This window comes from Aythya ferina (genome assembly GCF_964211825.1).
Source record: "Aythya ferina genome assembly, chromosome: Z".
NCBI lineage: Eukaryota > Metazoa > Chordata > Aves > Anseriformes > Anatidae > Aythya > Aythya ferina.
The window spans coordinates 50,042,824-50,057,739 of record NC_140299.1 but is presented as its reverse complement, the minus strand read 5'-3'; the positions used below and the strand labels follow the sequence as shown (position 1 = coordinate 50,057,739).

The following is a 14,916-nucleotide window of genomic DNA, read 5'->3' as shown; positions in this document are numbered from 1 at the left end:
TGTTATAGAGGTCACTAAATGTCACTAGTGCTTAAAGCTGACATTTAGTTATTTTTTTCGGAGAACAAAATTCATACATGCATCACTTCTTTCTTTAAATATCCTTTAGAATGTAATATTTAACATTAAAAAAAAAAAGAAAGAAAAACATTCTTATTTTGTAATCTGCTTATTTCTTAATATCATCTCTTTCATGTCATTATCAGAATATAAAATTAGTATAGATTACATTAAGTGTGGAATTCTATTTTCTTAATGAAGTAGGAACTCAATGGCGTTTGAAATAATTGAAAAAAAATCTGTATTTTTGTCTCTGAAATCTGTTGCTATGTAATATCACCTGTAAATTTTTCTTTCAAATGAGTCTTTATCATGTATTTTTGTGAAAATGGGGTTAACATTTTCTTCAGTAATATGGAGCTACCTCTGAAAATATTGTGATTTTTTTTCTCCTTTCTCCAAGGATAACTTCACATACGTTAATCACAAAAAGTCAAAAACACATGAATCAGTCTTTCAATGCCATTATATTCTTCTTATACAATTAAAAAAAATAATAATCTAAACTCAGTCCCCTCTATTATCCCCTCTTTTAAAATCACAGAAGTGTTTTCTTTCCATACCCATGCACATAGTCTGGTCTTGAGATGCTTTAAAACCATTGTGACATATGCACTGGTAACTTCCTTGCATGTCCACACATAAACCATGACTGCAAACATTAGGAATTTCCAGACATTCATTGCGATCTATAACAAAAATATAAAACAGATGGTACACATTATTGACTTTTATTATTCATTCATTTTACACAAACATGTTTTTACAATCTGTTATTATTATTAAAACCAGACTCAAAATTATCCATAACTAAACCTGAATCATAACAAAATTTCGTTTTATAAGAACTTCTTGCCTGTACACCTCAAGGTCAAAACTACTGTTAGTATTTGGTTGATACCTCAAGAATGTTCTTTAAAAGTTTCACCCTGTCTTTTCTTCCCTTGCACAAGGAAACAGGGCTATAAAATAAAAACTGCTACATAAAACACACAGCAGAATATGCAAGGTAACAGAAAATAAACAGAAAAAAAACAATATGCAAAGTAAACAGAAAATTTCACCCTTCAAGAGAATCAAATACAGACCCTTGATTACATACAAACAGATTCAGACTAGAAAAATCAACTGATTTCTTACCAACACAAGCACCATTGGGTGAAAGTTTAAAACCAGCAGCACATTCACAGCGGTAACTACCAGGACTGTTGATACAGTCTGCGTTTCTTTGACAGAGATTGTCTCCATTGCTGCACTCATCAATATCTGAAATACCAAGAGTCATAGTAAGAAACCACAAGATGCATATTTCTGCCTAGTATTTAGACTGTATAGTCAGTCTTGTGCAAGACTGGTCTTCATAGGTTTCCTGAGCAAAGTATGAAGATGCTGACCTTCAGCCTCCTGTGCTGTAAGTGCAAATGAAAAGCAACATCAATTGAATTTTATCAACGGCACACTTTTTGGATGAAGGAGGATACCAACTCCCTGTATACTGAATCCAACTCCCTATATACTGAAGCAGTCATGAAGATTTAAACATGTACCCGAAGAAATTTATTGTGTTGTATTATTGTATTATTGTATGTTATATTATTGTATTATTGTATTATATTTATTTATTCAGTTGTACATCTATATATTTTAAACAAAAGAACATTTTGAAGTGAAAAAGTAAGTGGCACAGTTTGTTTGCAATTTAGGGCTCAAGTGTCATCGGCACAAGACACTCAAATACCAACGACAAAACTACCATTGACTTCAGGACACACAAAATTTCACTACTATCTTCTATGAATATATGATACTTTATAAAACCACAGAAGAACAGATAGAAGGGGGAAAAATCAAGGGAACTTTTTCTTTGAGCAAGTTTTAACACAAATTAATAAGTAATACAATTAAAACCATAATAAAATGAAAGCATTTAGGAGCCAGTGGGTTACTTGACACAAAAAAAATGACAAACTGTATTCAGTGCATATGCATACGTATTAAAGACAAACACATCACAAAATCGTTTATGGATTTGACCCTTACAAGAAAGAAAGCTCACAACTTGTCCTCTAGTTTGAAAAATATGTAATTTAAATGTTCGCCTTTCCTTTAAGATAATTATGCTTATGTGAACTAAGTAGAAAATAACGTCACTTCAAATCACCTTCACAGACCAAGAGCAGGTCATTGTAGCTGAATCCAGTGGGGCACTCACAGCGGAAGCTGCCAATCTGATTGATGCAAACACCATTTGCACAGATTCCTGGGATCTCCTTACATTCATCGATGTCTGAAAGTCAAATGAGCTTGTCAAAATACAGTACTTCTTGACTTTATAAACAATACGGTTTCTCAATTTCACTGTTTTTTATACTGAGATGAGAAGTTCCTTTTAATTTACTTAAACTACTAATTACATACAGGGTATAAATCAAAACAAGATTACAAGAAAAAATAAACTATGTGAAGTTTAGCAAGTGATCAAAACAGAGAAATACTAAATATTATCAAGATGCAGAAGTGTTACTAATGTGCTTATGAGTCCAAAAAAATTTTTGAAGGTAAAACCTTCAAAAAAAAAAAGGCAAAACCTTCAGAAAAACAAACCTTCAGGAGGGGGGATGAAAAGATCATTATCAAAATGATCAAAAATTATCTCTCTCTTGAGAGAGAGAGAGGGGGTTGGAACTGCTTTAATTGGAACTGCTTCCAGCCCAAGCTGTTCTATAGTTTCTATGATTCTGTGAAAATGGAGGAATCAAAAAATATAAATAACAAGTCACTATAACTTTGCTCTCACACTGCGTCTCACCTTCAAAACTTCACAATGAGATAGAATCTTATTGAATTTTATTTTATGAAATATTCACTTTAGTCCACTATTATGGAGCTGCACCAATCTTATGCATAGCATCTTTTGGTTAAAATAAGTTTATTGAAACTTACCAACAGCTTTTCCAGTATGAATATCAAAAGTAAAGCCAGGAATATTCCCGCATATGTTCTTGAATTCAGCTAGAGCAAAACAGAGAAAAATGCATTTTTATTGAGTATTTATAAATCTCTCAGTTGTAGTTTTCTCAGAGCAGATACAAGCCAAATCTACTCAAAAGAGAGAGCCATTGCCTCCTGTACAAATTATACTGAAAATTCAGGTTGCCAATAAATGAATGCAAACTGGAACACTAATTCATACTTGTTTTTTTGTAAATCTTTGCAGACTTTGGCACAAGAACAAATGTCTGGTTTGAGCAAGCAGAGCTTTAGTTTTTGTTTTAAATAGAACTCGGTAACTTACCATTTAAGGTTCATTATTGCTTTCTAGAAATCTGTAGAGACAATCAGCAACACTTTCAGAAAGAAGTAAATTTAACTCACTGGTACCCAAAGTGGTGATAATTTATTTCTCTTCTTGTTGTTGTCTTAGTTTCTTGATCCTCTATATTTCAATGTCAGCTTTTCATTAGTTTAAAAATTGGTTAAGTTTAATCACTAGCATTATAACTTGAGTAATTCTTGTTTCCTTTAAACCAAATGTTCTTCTTTATTAAAATTTCAGCAAATATAGTTGATAATTGTGCAGAATGTGATTTGGCAAAATATTTTTTTCACATTCAAATATTCTTATTTCTTGTACAAGCTGACTAGGACCCAGTATATAAACCTTGGCATTTTCTTCTGTCCTGCTCTTTAGTGACTGTTTAATGTCTACTGAGGTTACTCTTGCAGTACAGAATAATCTCAGAGCTCACTGCCACAATGTTTTACCATCCAGAAATGTTCTGTTCTATTAACATGTATAAGATTTAAGGTTTTCTTTATAACAATTATTTTCTGCATGGAGATTTATGCCATTTACATTGTTGTTAAACCAGTGAAACACACACAATGGGTAAAAAGAGGGCCCTGTGTTCACTACCTTGTCCCCATGGATGATGACAATCTATTTCCGTAATAACGCCTAACATCAGTTCTGGGAGAATGAAGAAGAACCTCAGAGAGTCTCAAGCTTTCTTCCCTTCTGTGCTATGCTACCTAGGTATTTTCTATGTTCTATTTAATAGAGATCTTTCATATTTTTTTTAGCTTGTAATGTGTAGAAAAAATTGCATGTAATTAAATAAGGACTGTAGTATAACGCTTTTATAAAGACTGCCAAATTAGCATTGCACAAACACTCCAGAGATTTACTTTCTGAAAGTTTGACTTTTTACTATTTGCAACAATGACTTTAAAAAGTATTTACAAAAACCACATACTTATCACTATATTATTTTTCACAGGAAAAAAGATCTATCACATAACAGGGAAAAAACTCTTTGAAGTCAAGCACTCCCCAGATGATCCAACCATACAGAGAGTTCTGCAAATACTTGGTTATTTTTTAGCAGCGAAACAGCTTTTTACACTTATTTGGGAGGGGAAGAAAGAAAGAAAGAAAGAAAGAAAGAAAGAGAGAAAGAGAGAAAGAGAGAAAGAGAGAAAGAGAGAAAGAGAGAAAGAGAGAAAGAGAGAAAGAAAGAGAGAAAGAGAGAAAGAGAGAAAGAAAGAAAGAAAGAAAGAAAGAAAGAAAGAGAGAAAGAGAGAAAGAAACTAAAAAGATTATTTTATTATATTATTTATGAGCAAGATAATCTTTCCTACCTGAAGTCATCAAACAGAAATTAATAGTTAAGCATAAATACATGAAAAGGAAGAGAGAACTCAGTTCACAAAGAAAAAAATTGCAAATGAATTGGCACGTGAAGTTAATTTAGAGGAACAATATAATTCTCATCAGAGCAGAATAATACTTTTAATGAGGTACTGGGCTCAGTCTAGCAAATTGGTTAAGGTCAGAATATCATAACCCCTGTCTGTGATGTGTAGCCCCCACCCAGATTTCAGTACAACTGATTATATCCTGTAACTTCAACTATTCAAGCATTTACATAAGTGTTTAATCCCTCAAACAATCTCTTTTCATGGTGAAAGAGTGTCAGCCATGTTTCCAAATATAGTAAAGGCATTTAAAAGAGCTAACAAGACAATACTGAAGTATTTCAGGAAATATTTTAACCCCATAACTCCTTGAAGACTGTCTCAGTGAAGTTGTTTTAACAAAGCTTTAAAAACTGCAGCAGTACTTGAAAACTTGTCTTAACAATCTAAAAGGAGAACACTCTCCTTCATGCAAGAATATTAATTGCATGAATCCCTGCTAATACTTTGGTATATTTTTTTCATATGTCATCCTGATGACAATTTTATGGTGAGAGACAAACGACTATGGGAAAGAATTTTATGAGCTCTCTCTGATAGCAAACATGTATTTCCTCTCTCAAGCTTATTTTCAGCTCCCATTCCTGACTGCTAGAAACATTCCTTCATTTTCCCTCCTCCTACTTAAGAAAGAAATGGAAGAGGGTGTTTTTCTTTTCAGTCCCATTTTCCTCCTCTTTACTGCTTGTGGGAGAAAATCCTCCCTAATTATCTGCTATTTCCCTTACATCACCAGAATAAACCATGTGGAATGAAAAGAATACATTATTTACACTAACACCACAGAGGATGCACCCCCAAAGGTATGGTTTTAGTGGTACTAGATTTGTTGTAGAAAGTTAATTAAACAGTAAAATGCATATATATTAAACAGTTATTTTATCTAGGCACCTTTGCTCTTTTTACAAATGTAAGAGTATTTTAATGAGGCCCAGGTGCTACTGTCAGGTTTCCAAGTTGGTGATTCTCTCACCAACAATTTTTCTGAGTTGAGCTTTCAAGGGTGATTTGTTCCAGGCAAGAAACTACATAAAGACTAACTGAAAAAGAACTGAGTACCTTTCTATTTTCACTTCATTTTGTAGAAGGAAATTTTTATTTCCCATTACTATGCCCTACTTACAGAGCTTTTGCAAGTTAGTCACCTTCAGTAGAGGTAATGTAAAAGCAACCAAGAGGATCATGCTCAGATGTGAGACACAAGTGAAAAATCTAGAAAGGCAATACACTGTATGAAACTATGAAACACAATCTTTGTGTTCAAACAGAGATTAGGACTACAAGGATAAATGTATCCCTTGCTATGCAGTTACTAAATTATGCTATCAATGATCCTGTGAGGCTGATCAGGCAGCAGACATCTCTTTCTTTCCAGGCCTTTATGTTCACCTCCACTCAGGGGGACCTGATGGTATTTTCTTCCCTTGTCCTTGATCTCACTGGCAGCAGAGAGGGAAAACCTCTATATTCTTCCTGTATATTTTGTTCAACCTGTGTGAATGATTGGTTTCCTTGACTATTGAGGCTGTATCTTCCCTCTGCAGAAATTGAAGAAATATCTATCCCTGTTTAGCACAGCAAGACTTATTCCAACCAGTGAGAAAACAGCGGGGTATTTGTCACACTGTTTTAGCATAACAACCCCATACAATGCTACAGGCTTGGGGCAGAGTGGTTGGAAAGCTGTGCAGAGGAAAAGGATCTGGAGGTGTTGGTTGACACTTGGCTCAACCAACAATGAGCCAGCAGTGTGTTCAGATGTCCAAGAAGGCGAACGGCATCTTGGCTTCTATCAGGAATAGTGCAGCCAGCAGGACAGGGAGGTGATCGTCCCCCTGTACTCTGCTCTGGTAAGGCTGCACCTTTAATTTTGGGCCCTTTACTACAAGAAGGACATCAAGGACCTGGAGCGTGTCCAGAGGAGGGCTACGAAGCTGGTGAAGAGCCTGGAACACAAGTCCTGGATGGAGTGACTGAGGGACCTGGGCTGTTTAATCTGGAGAAGAGGAGGCTCAGGGCAGCCCTCATTGCTCTCTGCAACTACCTGAGAGGAAGGTGTGGGAAGCTGGGGGCTGTCCTCCTCTTGCAGATAACTAGTGATACGACAAGAGGGAATGGCTTCAAGTTGCGCCAGGGGAGGTTCAGGATGGAAATTAGGAGAAATTGGAAGAAATTCTCAGAAAAAGCAGTTAGGCATTGGGATGGGTTGCCCAGGGAGGTGGTGGAGTCACCATCCCTGGGGGTGTTTAAGGAAAGGTTGGATGTGGTGTTTAGGGACATGGTTTAGTGGATAATATTGGTGGTAGGTGGATAGTTGGACTACATGATCATGGAGGTGTTTTCAACCTTAATGTTTATATGATACTATGATTTTAGCAAAGGTTTTTTGGGGGCTGAAATTTCAACTTCAGCTAATATGTTGAAGGAGCAGAAGCACAAAGAATGTAAGAAAATTGAATGATTATGGTAGGCTTTACCAGTTCCTGGAGTTGGACATGGTTCACAAGGTTTATTCCAGGCTTTCCCAACATTGTATGTGCAGCAACACATCCTTTTGGTCACATTGAAGGGCAGTTCATTCTCACAGGAGGTTCCATTATAACTTCTGTAGCAAAAGCTTTTTCTCATGTCTAGATGTGAGAAAAGAATCACTTATGAAGTAACCAATGAATTGATTTATGTAAATATCTACCCCCATGAACCAAGACAGTACTTCATTAACTCTGGCTTCTGAATGCAACCCCAAAATGTGCACAGATACACTCGGAAATCATTTAAAGATTGCACTCATCTACTTTTTGTATTAGACTTACCTGAAATGACATACTTTCAAGACAAAGGGGTAAAAGCAACATTCACAAGAAATCAGAAACAAACTGTAGATGCCCATCAGATCCATCTGTATATCAAACCCTACTATTGGAAATGGCTGGTAAAAATAAAAAATATTTCTGAGTTCTGTTAAAGAACAAGACCATTAAAACACTGCATTTGTCTCTCTTTCCTGGCTACATGACACAACCTCCTGGGAGTTAAAGGTAGGAAAAAGCTATCCTTAGTCCTTAAGTTTATGAAAAAACATAACAACTGCAAGTCCAGTTTTCTGGTATGAGACTTTAAAGACTTCAGAATCGACCACATGAAAAAGGAAATTTTAGAGCAGGGAGTCTGGTTCCAAAACAGGTTGATATCTAGACAGTTATAGTAAAGATGACATTTTGCATACCCATGCAGTTATGTCCTCCATTGACCTGCATATATTCAGGAGGGCAAATGCAGGTGTAGTTTCCCAGGGTATTGTAGCAGGTTCCAGGACCACAAACACCCGGATGTGCAACACATTCATCAATATCTAGAGACCAAGTGAAAAAAATATAATTAACAATAAGAAGGAAGACCAGCCCCAACAAATATTTCTGAGAAACACAGCCAAAATATGCTAAAACAAGAAAAATGTTGCATACAAAGTCTAGTTTGGGAAGTACAGATCAGATTTGGATCAATACAGAGAATGTAGTAAAACTAGTAGGCAATACAAGGCACTGAAGCTGGAATCTACAAATGATGAGTTGAATCACCTTATCTATATACTATGTAGAAAATACACATAGCTGAGATCTAGTATATGAATTTCAAGTTTAATGTTAATCATATCAATAATGCCCAAGACAATGATTTTAGAAAAGATTTTTGGTAAGAGTGTGGATACCATAGCCACTTTTGGATTTAAGGCTAAAACATTGTTTTTCATCATAACTGCACTGTGATAAGACAATTTCAAGGGATTCAACCTTCACAGATTCTCGTCTCTTCACTGAGGTAGTAGCCTTTTGGACATTCACACTGGAAGCTGCCAAAAGTATTGATGCAATTTCCACCTTGGCAGAGACCTGGCAGCTCCTGACATTCATCAATGTCTAAAAAAGAGACAAAAACTTACTTTCAATCCAGAATGAAAAGAAACATCAGACTGTAAGCACTCCCCTGAATTTTTACCAACTAGTAGCTTTTAACTGTCACATGGATTTTTGTTGCTTATTTAGAAACTTTATGAAAGCATGGATGCACTTTATGAAAGCATGGATGTGATGCTCATTCTCTCCTATATAACTAGTTTTTCTGGAGCACGTTTCAGCTTGATGAGCACCTGGAATTCAGCTTCTGTTACTGTTTACAGGAATTTGGCATCCAATTCCCCATTCCTGCATGCTCACTGGTTTCTTTGTCCAATGAATGTTTCCTGAAACTTATACCTTCCACTGATAAACTATAATTTTCATAGAAGATTTATTCTTCAGGGCCAATTTCAAAGTTCAGCTCAAGTAAGGAGGCACACAAAAGGTATGATATCAGTTTATTTTCCTACTGAAATGTTGTTGGACTTCTTCAATGTTCTTTTACAATGCTCCTTTTCATCACACTGTTGTTCAACTCATATTAACTTTTGGTTTGCAATAAATGTAATGGCTTCTTCAAAATACAGTTCATGCATTTATCTCACCAAAGATGGCACTTTTTTTATTACCAAATTTCATTGTCATTTACAATGAACTCACCTTCTAAAATAATAGTGATGGGATTTGGTCTGAATCCTTCTCCTCCTGGACAGAGAGTATTGTATTCCGCTAAAGTAAAGTATAACAAGAGAGAGCATGTCAGTTATATGAGTGCTAAGAATAGAAACAAAGCATTTCATATGTGTTTCTAATGTTTCGTTTTCCCTACGGTCATTATTCTTCTACCTTCCTTGGACTACTTACTGGAAACAAAGCAAGTCTGCTTTGACCATTACTATAACCTTGGATATTCTTATAGGCAGGGACAAAACTGTTTCCTTCATTTTCTGACTGCATAAGGTATACATGCATCCTCCACTTTTAGCTTTTTCTAGTTCTTCAATACAAAATGCCAGTATACAATAGATAAAGAGATGTTAAAATTGTAATTCACACTATTATGAGACTGTTTAGAATAAGCTGCTTTGTATTTCTTTTGCATTATTTCATATATCTACAAAGTTGGTAAGTATCACTGGGTAACAGTTTTGAAAGTACCTAAGTGTGACAGAAATTGTTATATAACAGTTACCAAGATTCTCTTTGAGAACCAACACAGTTCTTCAAATTAAAGACATACTTTAAATTCTAACCTTTAGTCACATTTATTACCCTAACCAATGTGGAGCTGCTGATTAAAAATTGCAAACAGATGTATGCAGTATGTTCAGATTCTCAAAATAAATCATTTTTTAAAATGATAACTTAATGCAGTAAAAGATTGCAAACACTTTTTCTATTTCTCAGTAGTATATTTTATAATAAGGGGGGAGGGGAAAATATGAGAACATTTTCTTACTGCTGTTTACAGGCGGACACGTCTCACAGGGGTTTCCCCAAGCTTTTCCCAGAGAGCAGCAGCATGAGGAACGACTGACTCCAACTCCAATTTCAGTGTTGCAGGATAGGCTTCCATCCCCTCGTGGTCCATACTTCAGGTAGCAATTGCCAACACGATTATCTACATATAAAGCACATATGACTACAGCTGCACACAACAATCTGGGCAAAGCAACAGTAGGTGTTCATTTTAATGTTCCATATCTAGAAGCCGGAATTCAGATAACATCGTTCTTTTAAAGTCACTGGCAAGCTGAAAACATTCATGTACACTGTTACTGATGTTGAGAGAGACAGTATGGAGAAAGGGTAGCTTCAGCCTCCTAAGAACCCAGAGAACAGTTTTAAATGTTTGAGTATCTTCCAGATACATACAACACTCAGTTGTATGTAGTGTATGTAGAACATACAATATTCCCAGTTTTCAGTCCAGAAAACATCTAGAAGCCTTGCTGCAGTTTGCTGATAATATTTCTTCTCTATTTTCTGAGTTTGACTAGGCTGGATTCCACTCTCTTGTGGAAATTAGAAGTCACCTATTTCTCTATGGAACTGCAGAAAAAAAGTGCCATCTGTCATTGAACTGGAAGAGCTGTACTTGAAAAAAAAAATCTCCAAAAATCATTAGCATTGAAGAAAATAATCTAAACTTCCAGAAACTTTTGAGGAAAAAACGTTAGTTCACTCAAACTGATACTTCATGATGTAGACAACAGTTGGCATTGGTAGAATGAGTAATGAATCTGCTAAGAGAAGTACAACTTTGAGTTTTCTTTCTACTGCCAATACTACCTCCTTGTTCTGTATAAACGGCATGTAACTAGCAGTGAATCATAAATACAAGGAATGAGAATATAGTCAATTATGACAGTATTTCCTATTACAGTCAAATAAGAATAAATTAATTTCCTCAAGTTTAGTGTTATAATTTTAAAGATCACAGCTATGAATTAACTTACTATCAAAGTATGCCACTAAAGAAGCATAGAAACAACTTGGAAGAAAGATTCATTGTATAAAGGCCACAGTGTCTTTTTACATTTTTACTATTTCTGTTAATAGTATAACTAAGAAACTTGTATATGAATTTTTGAATGGTTTTCTAAATGAATATTTTGACCAGAAATACCACATTTTTAATTTACTACTTGTAGCAAGTGCCACACACTACATTCTTAGCATTTTACATGGAGTGAGATGAACCAAGTATGATAAATATGTGTAGTTCATCCGTTAAAAATCTCCAGGGTTTAACAAATATCTTGATATGACATGGCTTTTTAAATTATCCTGAGTTGTGGTACATATCACTGATCAGCCCATGTTGAGTGGAAGTCCTTTTTTTAAAAAAAATATTTATTTTAAATTTATTACATATTTTTTATTTACTAAGAGATTCTAGTAATAAATACAAGCTTTACAATTTGTTATGGCTGCAAAATAATATTAAGTTAGATCACAGTAATATAAACAGCCTTCCCAAAAAAATTAAAAAAGGGCATATCCTGTTGTTCTCTTTATGGACTTGAGCTGAAACAACCCCAACACAGATATTCTCAGAATACCTATTTCCTCGTGTTCTCAGAGGAACTGCATGCTCCTCTCCAATTGTGACAGTGGGAGACATCTGCCTTTTTAAGTGAAGCTGAGATTTGGCTTCATGGTTCTTGAGAAAAGTGGAAAAAAAAGAGCTTTTTGGAAGATGACTTCGGCTAAAGACCTCAGGTCCATTACAAGCAATAGGAGATAATAGTCCTTGGAAGGAAGGCAGAGTGTGGAATTCTCTAGCAGAGTATCAATACTGAGTCCGTAAAGGGTTTTAGGTTTCGGTTTACTACTCACATGAACTGTCTTGACAAGCCACCATGTTCTTCTTTGCCAAGGATAATATTTCTGTTCCTTCTGAGAGGAATTGGAATTAAAATTCCACTTTTTGCTCAAGCGTGCAAGAGATAGTTGCTATTGAAGAGAACCAGAAGTGCTGTCCTTTGACAAGAAGTTTCTGGAACACTTTTTGGCACAACCATTTAATTCCAGAAGTAAGAAACTTTCATTATCTTGGTAAGGTCTACTAGCCTGTGTCTTTTGTTGTTGTTGTTCTGTTTTGTTTTTCCTCAAGTGACTACAATCTTAGAGTGAAAATTGGGTAAGGCTTTACATTTGCAAATGACCCAAACTTCACTGTCACTGAAGCTGCAGTTTGGAGTTGCAGTCCTGAGACTATAACAGATCACAAGCAAAATGAACTTTAATTCTTCCCTCTTTGGCCTGCATAAGTCAGTATGGTAGACATATCCAAAGTATAACACCTCTTAAAACAGAATTAGTATAGCTGCATTGGAATGGCAATTGTCTTGGTGTTTCCTTTGCCCATGTTAACTCATTTAATCCTCTAGAAATATTATGAATGCTGCTGTTGAAAGGAAACAGATCAAAACCTATCAACGTTTAAAATCGTATAATGTATAACTAAGATGTCTTTATTTGCACTTGATGCCCCCATCTCTTAAAGGGCTTCTAAAAAAAGGGCATTGAAGTGCCATTTCATTCATGGAACAGGACTTAGTTGTTATCTTAATCTGATGATATTTCATGAGAAGCAGAGGCTTTGCACACTCCTATTAAAAACAAAAGCTGAATGTTCAGTGAATGTTTTTTGCACTTCATCATGAAATCAGGCTATATAGAGATGTAAATTGTGCATCTGAGAGTTACAGTTCCTGCCATATAGACAAGAGGATTACAGTTCTGCAAATCTCTGAAACTGAGGTTAAAACAAAACAAACCAAACAAAAAACACATTTGTCCAGCAGTCTAAACCTCAGGAACTTCTCTTTTCTGTGCAGGCAGTCACTGAGGAACTAAAAATATTTCTTACACAGGGGAAAGGAAAAGAGTGTTTAAGTATGAGAGAGGCCTAGTAGTACTTCCTCAAGACAGAAATAAAGTAGGGTCAAACAGTTTTTCTTTCACTTTCTTATTAAATTTTTTTTTCTTCTGAGAGGGAGGACTTGGACTCTCACTTGGGACTCTACAATTGCTAGAGAGAATGTACACAGAAAAGAGAGACACATGGAAAAAATGAGCAATAAAATGTGTTCTGAAGGAAATATGCATTTCTATAGAAATGATTTGTTTAGAATATAATTATTTATTACCACACTATAGTAGTATTGCCAGTATTTAGAAAACGGGCAGATTTCTACTTCTCAATTTGTGCAAGTCTGAGTCTTCCCCAAGTATTAAAATAAAAAGGCTGGTCTCCAAACAAAAAACTAAAAGGCTTTCCCAGGATCCCACACAAATCTTCAGAGCTGAACTTCTTTCAACACTACTTTCCCGAAAACTTCCCTAGACTGATTGCTCTTATATATTCTAATCACATGACAGTCTTATACCAAGTGGAAAAATGTAATGAAAGTAGAAGATACAATATGAAAATTCCATTTATGTCAGTATAAGCCAGAGATGATTATGCCAGAGAGAATTAAACTACAGTGAAATGTGCTTTTGAGTTTGTTATTAGTTAAATGGGCACCATAAGCAGTTTTAATTCCAGTTTAGACTTAAACAAAGAACTGGCAACTTTGAGGAAAATGGAAATACAAATAATATATGTTTGAACAAATTTTTAAAAAGTGTATTTTAAAGACTTTATAAACACCATCAGTCATTTACAAGAACTAATAAGCTCTAGAAAACTATACAGCAGGATCAGCAAGTGAATGATAATTTTTGTATCTTGCTACCCTCAAGTGCATCAAAACAGGCACGCTGCCTTCGAAGAGAGACCAAAACTACCCATGTTTGATATATCTAGTATCCATCTAACATGATTATTCATTTGATTTCTACAGTGATACTTTAAGTAGCTTTTACTTACCCACACAACCCACCCCAGTAGGATTCAGCTGGAAATCTGGAGGGCAATTACATTCATACCTCCCGGGAGTATTTACACAGAGACCATTAACACAGTTAATGGGATCAGCACATTCATCAATATCTGAAATAGGAAGGCTATATTTATAAATCCATTCACTTGATGGAAAAGAGGAATCATTTTACATTTTAAAGCAAAACAGGCAAGAAATTTTCAAATACCAGTTATTTCTACCTGAAATTGAAGCAAAGAGCTGCTAATAATTCATCAACCACTTAAGAATAACCATCATGCAGCTGCATATATAAAAAACATTTTTTAAATTTAATTCTTAAACTAAATCAAAAGCATACAATGCTAAAAACTCCTTATTTGGTGGAAAAAGATGTGCTTGTATAGCTGCTAGAGAATAAAATACATGTTGTGAACTCCTGTTTCAAACAACCCACTGCAATTAAAAGGGTATTTATTTAGCCTTGACATATTTCTGAAAAGAAGAAATATACCTGTACAGTTTCCTCCGGTTCTATCTAGTTCATAGCCATCATCACAGATGCAATGAAACATTCCTGGTAGATTATTGCAGGTACCAAACACACATATATTTTGGAAGGAGCATTCATCAATATCTGAAGGAATATATTAAGAAAAGAAAATTAGATACTGTTACCACATTAATGTTATAATAGTGTGTTGTATTGCAAAGTGCGAATGAAGACACATACAACTTCTGAGTGGAAGAAAATTAATAAAAGATGAAAAAAATTGGCAGGTACTGTCCAATAGCAAGATTCCTAAATTTCTAAAATAAAGCATCTG

At 35.1% G+C, this 14,916-nt stretch overlaps 1 protein-coding gene across 4 annotated transcripts in view; it reads right to left on the bottom strand.

Moving 5' to 3' along the window:
- Positions 1–14,916, bottom strand: part of FBN2 (fibrillin 2) — a 201,232-nt gene that overhangs the window by 26,920 nt on the left and 159,396 nt on the right. For all 4 annotated transcript variants that reach the window (XM_084504020.1, XM_084504022.1, XM_084504021.1 and 1 more), the window contains 11 exons: positions 14,604–14,726; positions 14,098–14,220; positions 10,174–10,335; positions 9,375–9,443; positions 8,610–8,735; positions 8,045–8,170; positions 7,296–7,448; positions 3,004–3,072; positions 2,222–2,347; positions 1,201–1,326; positions 624–749 (listed from right to left, as the gene is read on the bottom strand). In XM_084504020.1, coding sequence (XP_084360146.1) covers positions 624–749; positions 1,201–1,326; positions 2,222–2,347; positions 3,004–3,072; positions 7,296–7,448; positions 8,045–8,170; positions 8,610–8,735; positions 9,375–9,443; positions 10,174–10,335; positions 14,098–14,220; positions 14,604–14,726 — 1,329 coding nt within the window. The remainder of the gene's footprint in view (positions 1–623; positions 750–1,200; positions 1,327–2,221; positions 2,348–3,003; positions 3,073–7,295; positions 7,449–8,044; positions 8,171–8,609; positions 8,736–9,374; positions 9,444–10,173; positions 10,336–14,097; positions 14,221–14,603; positions 14,727–14,916) is intronic.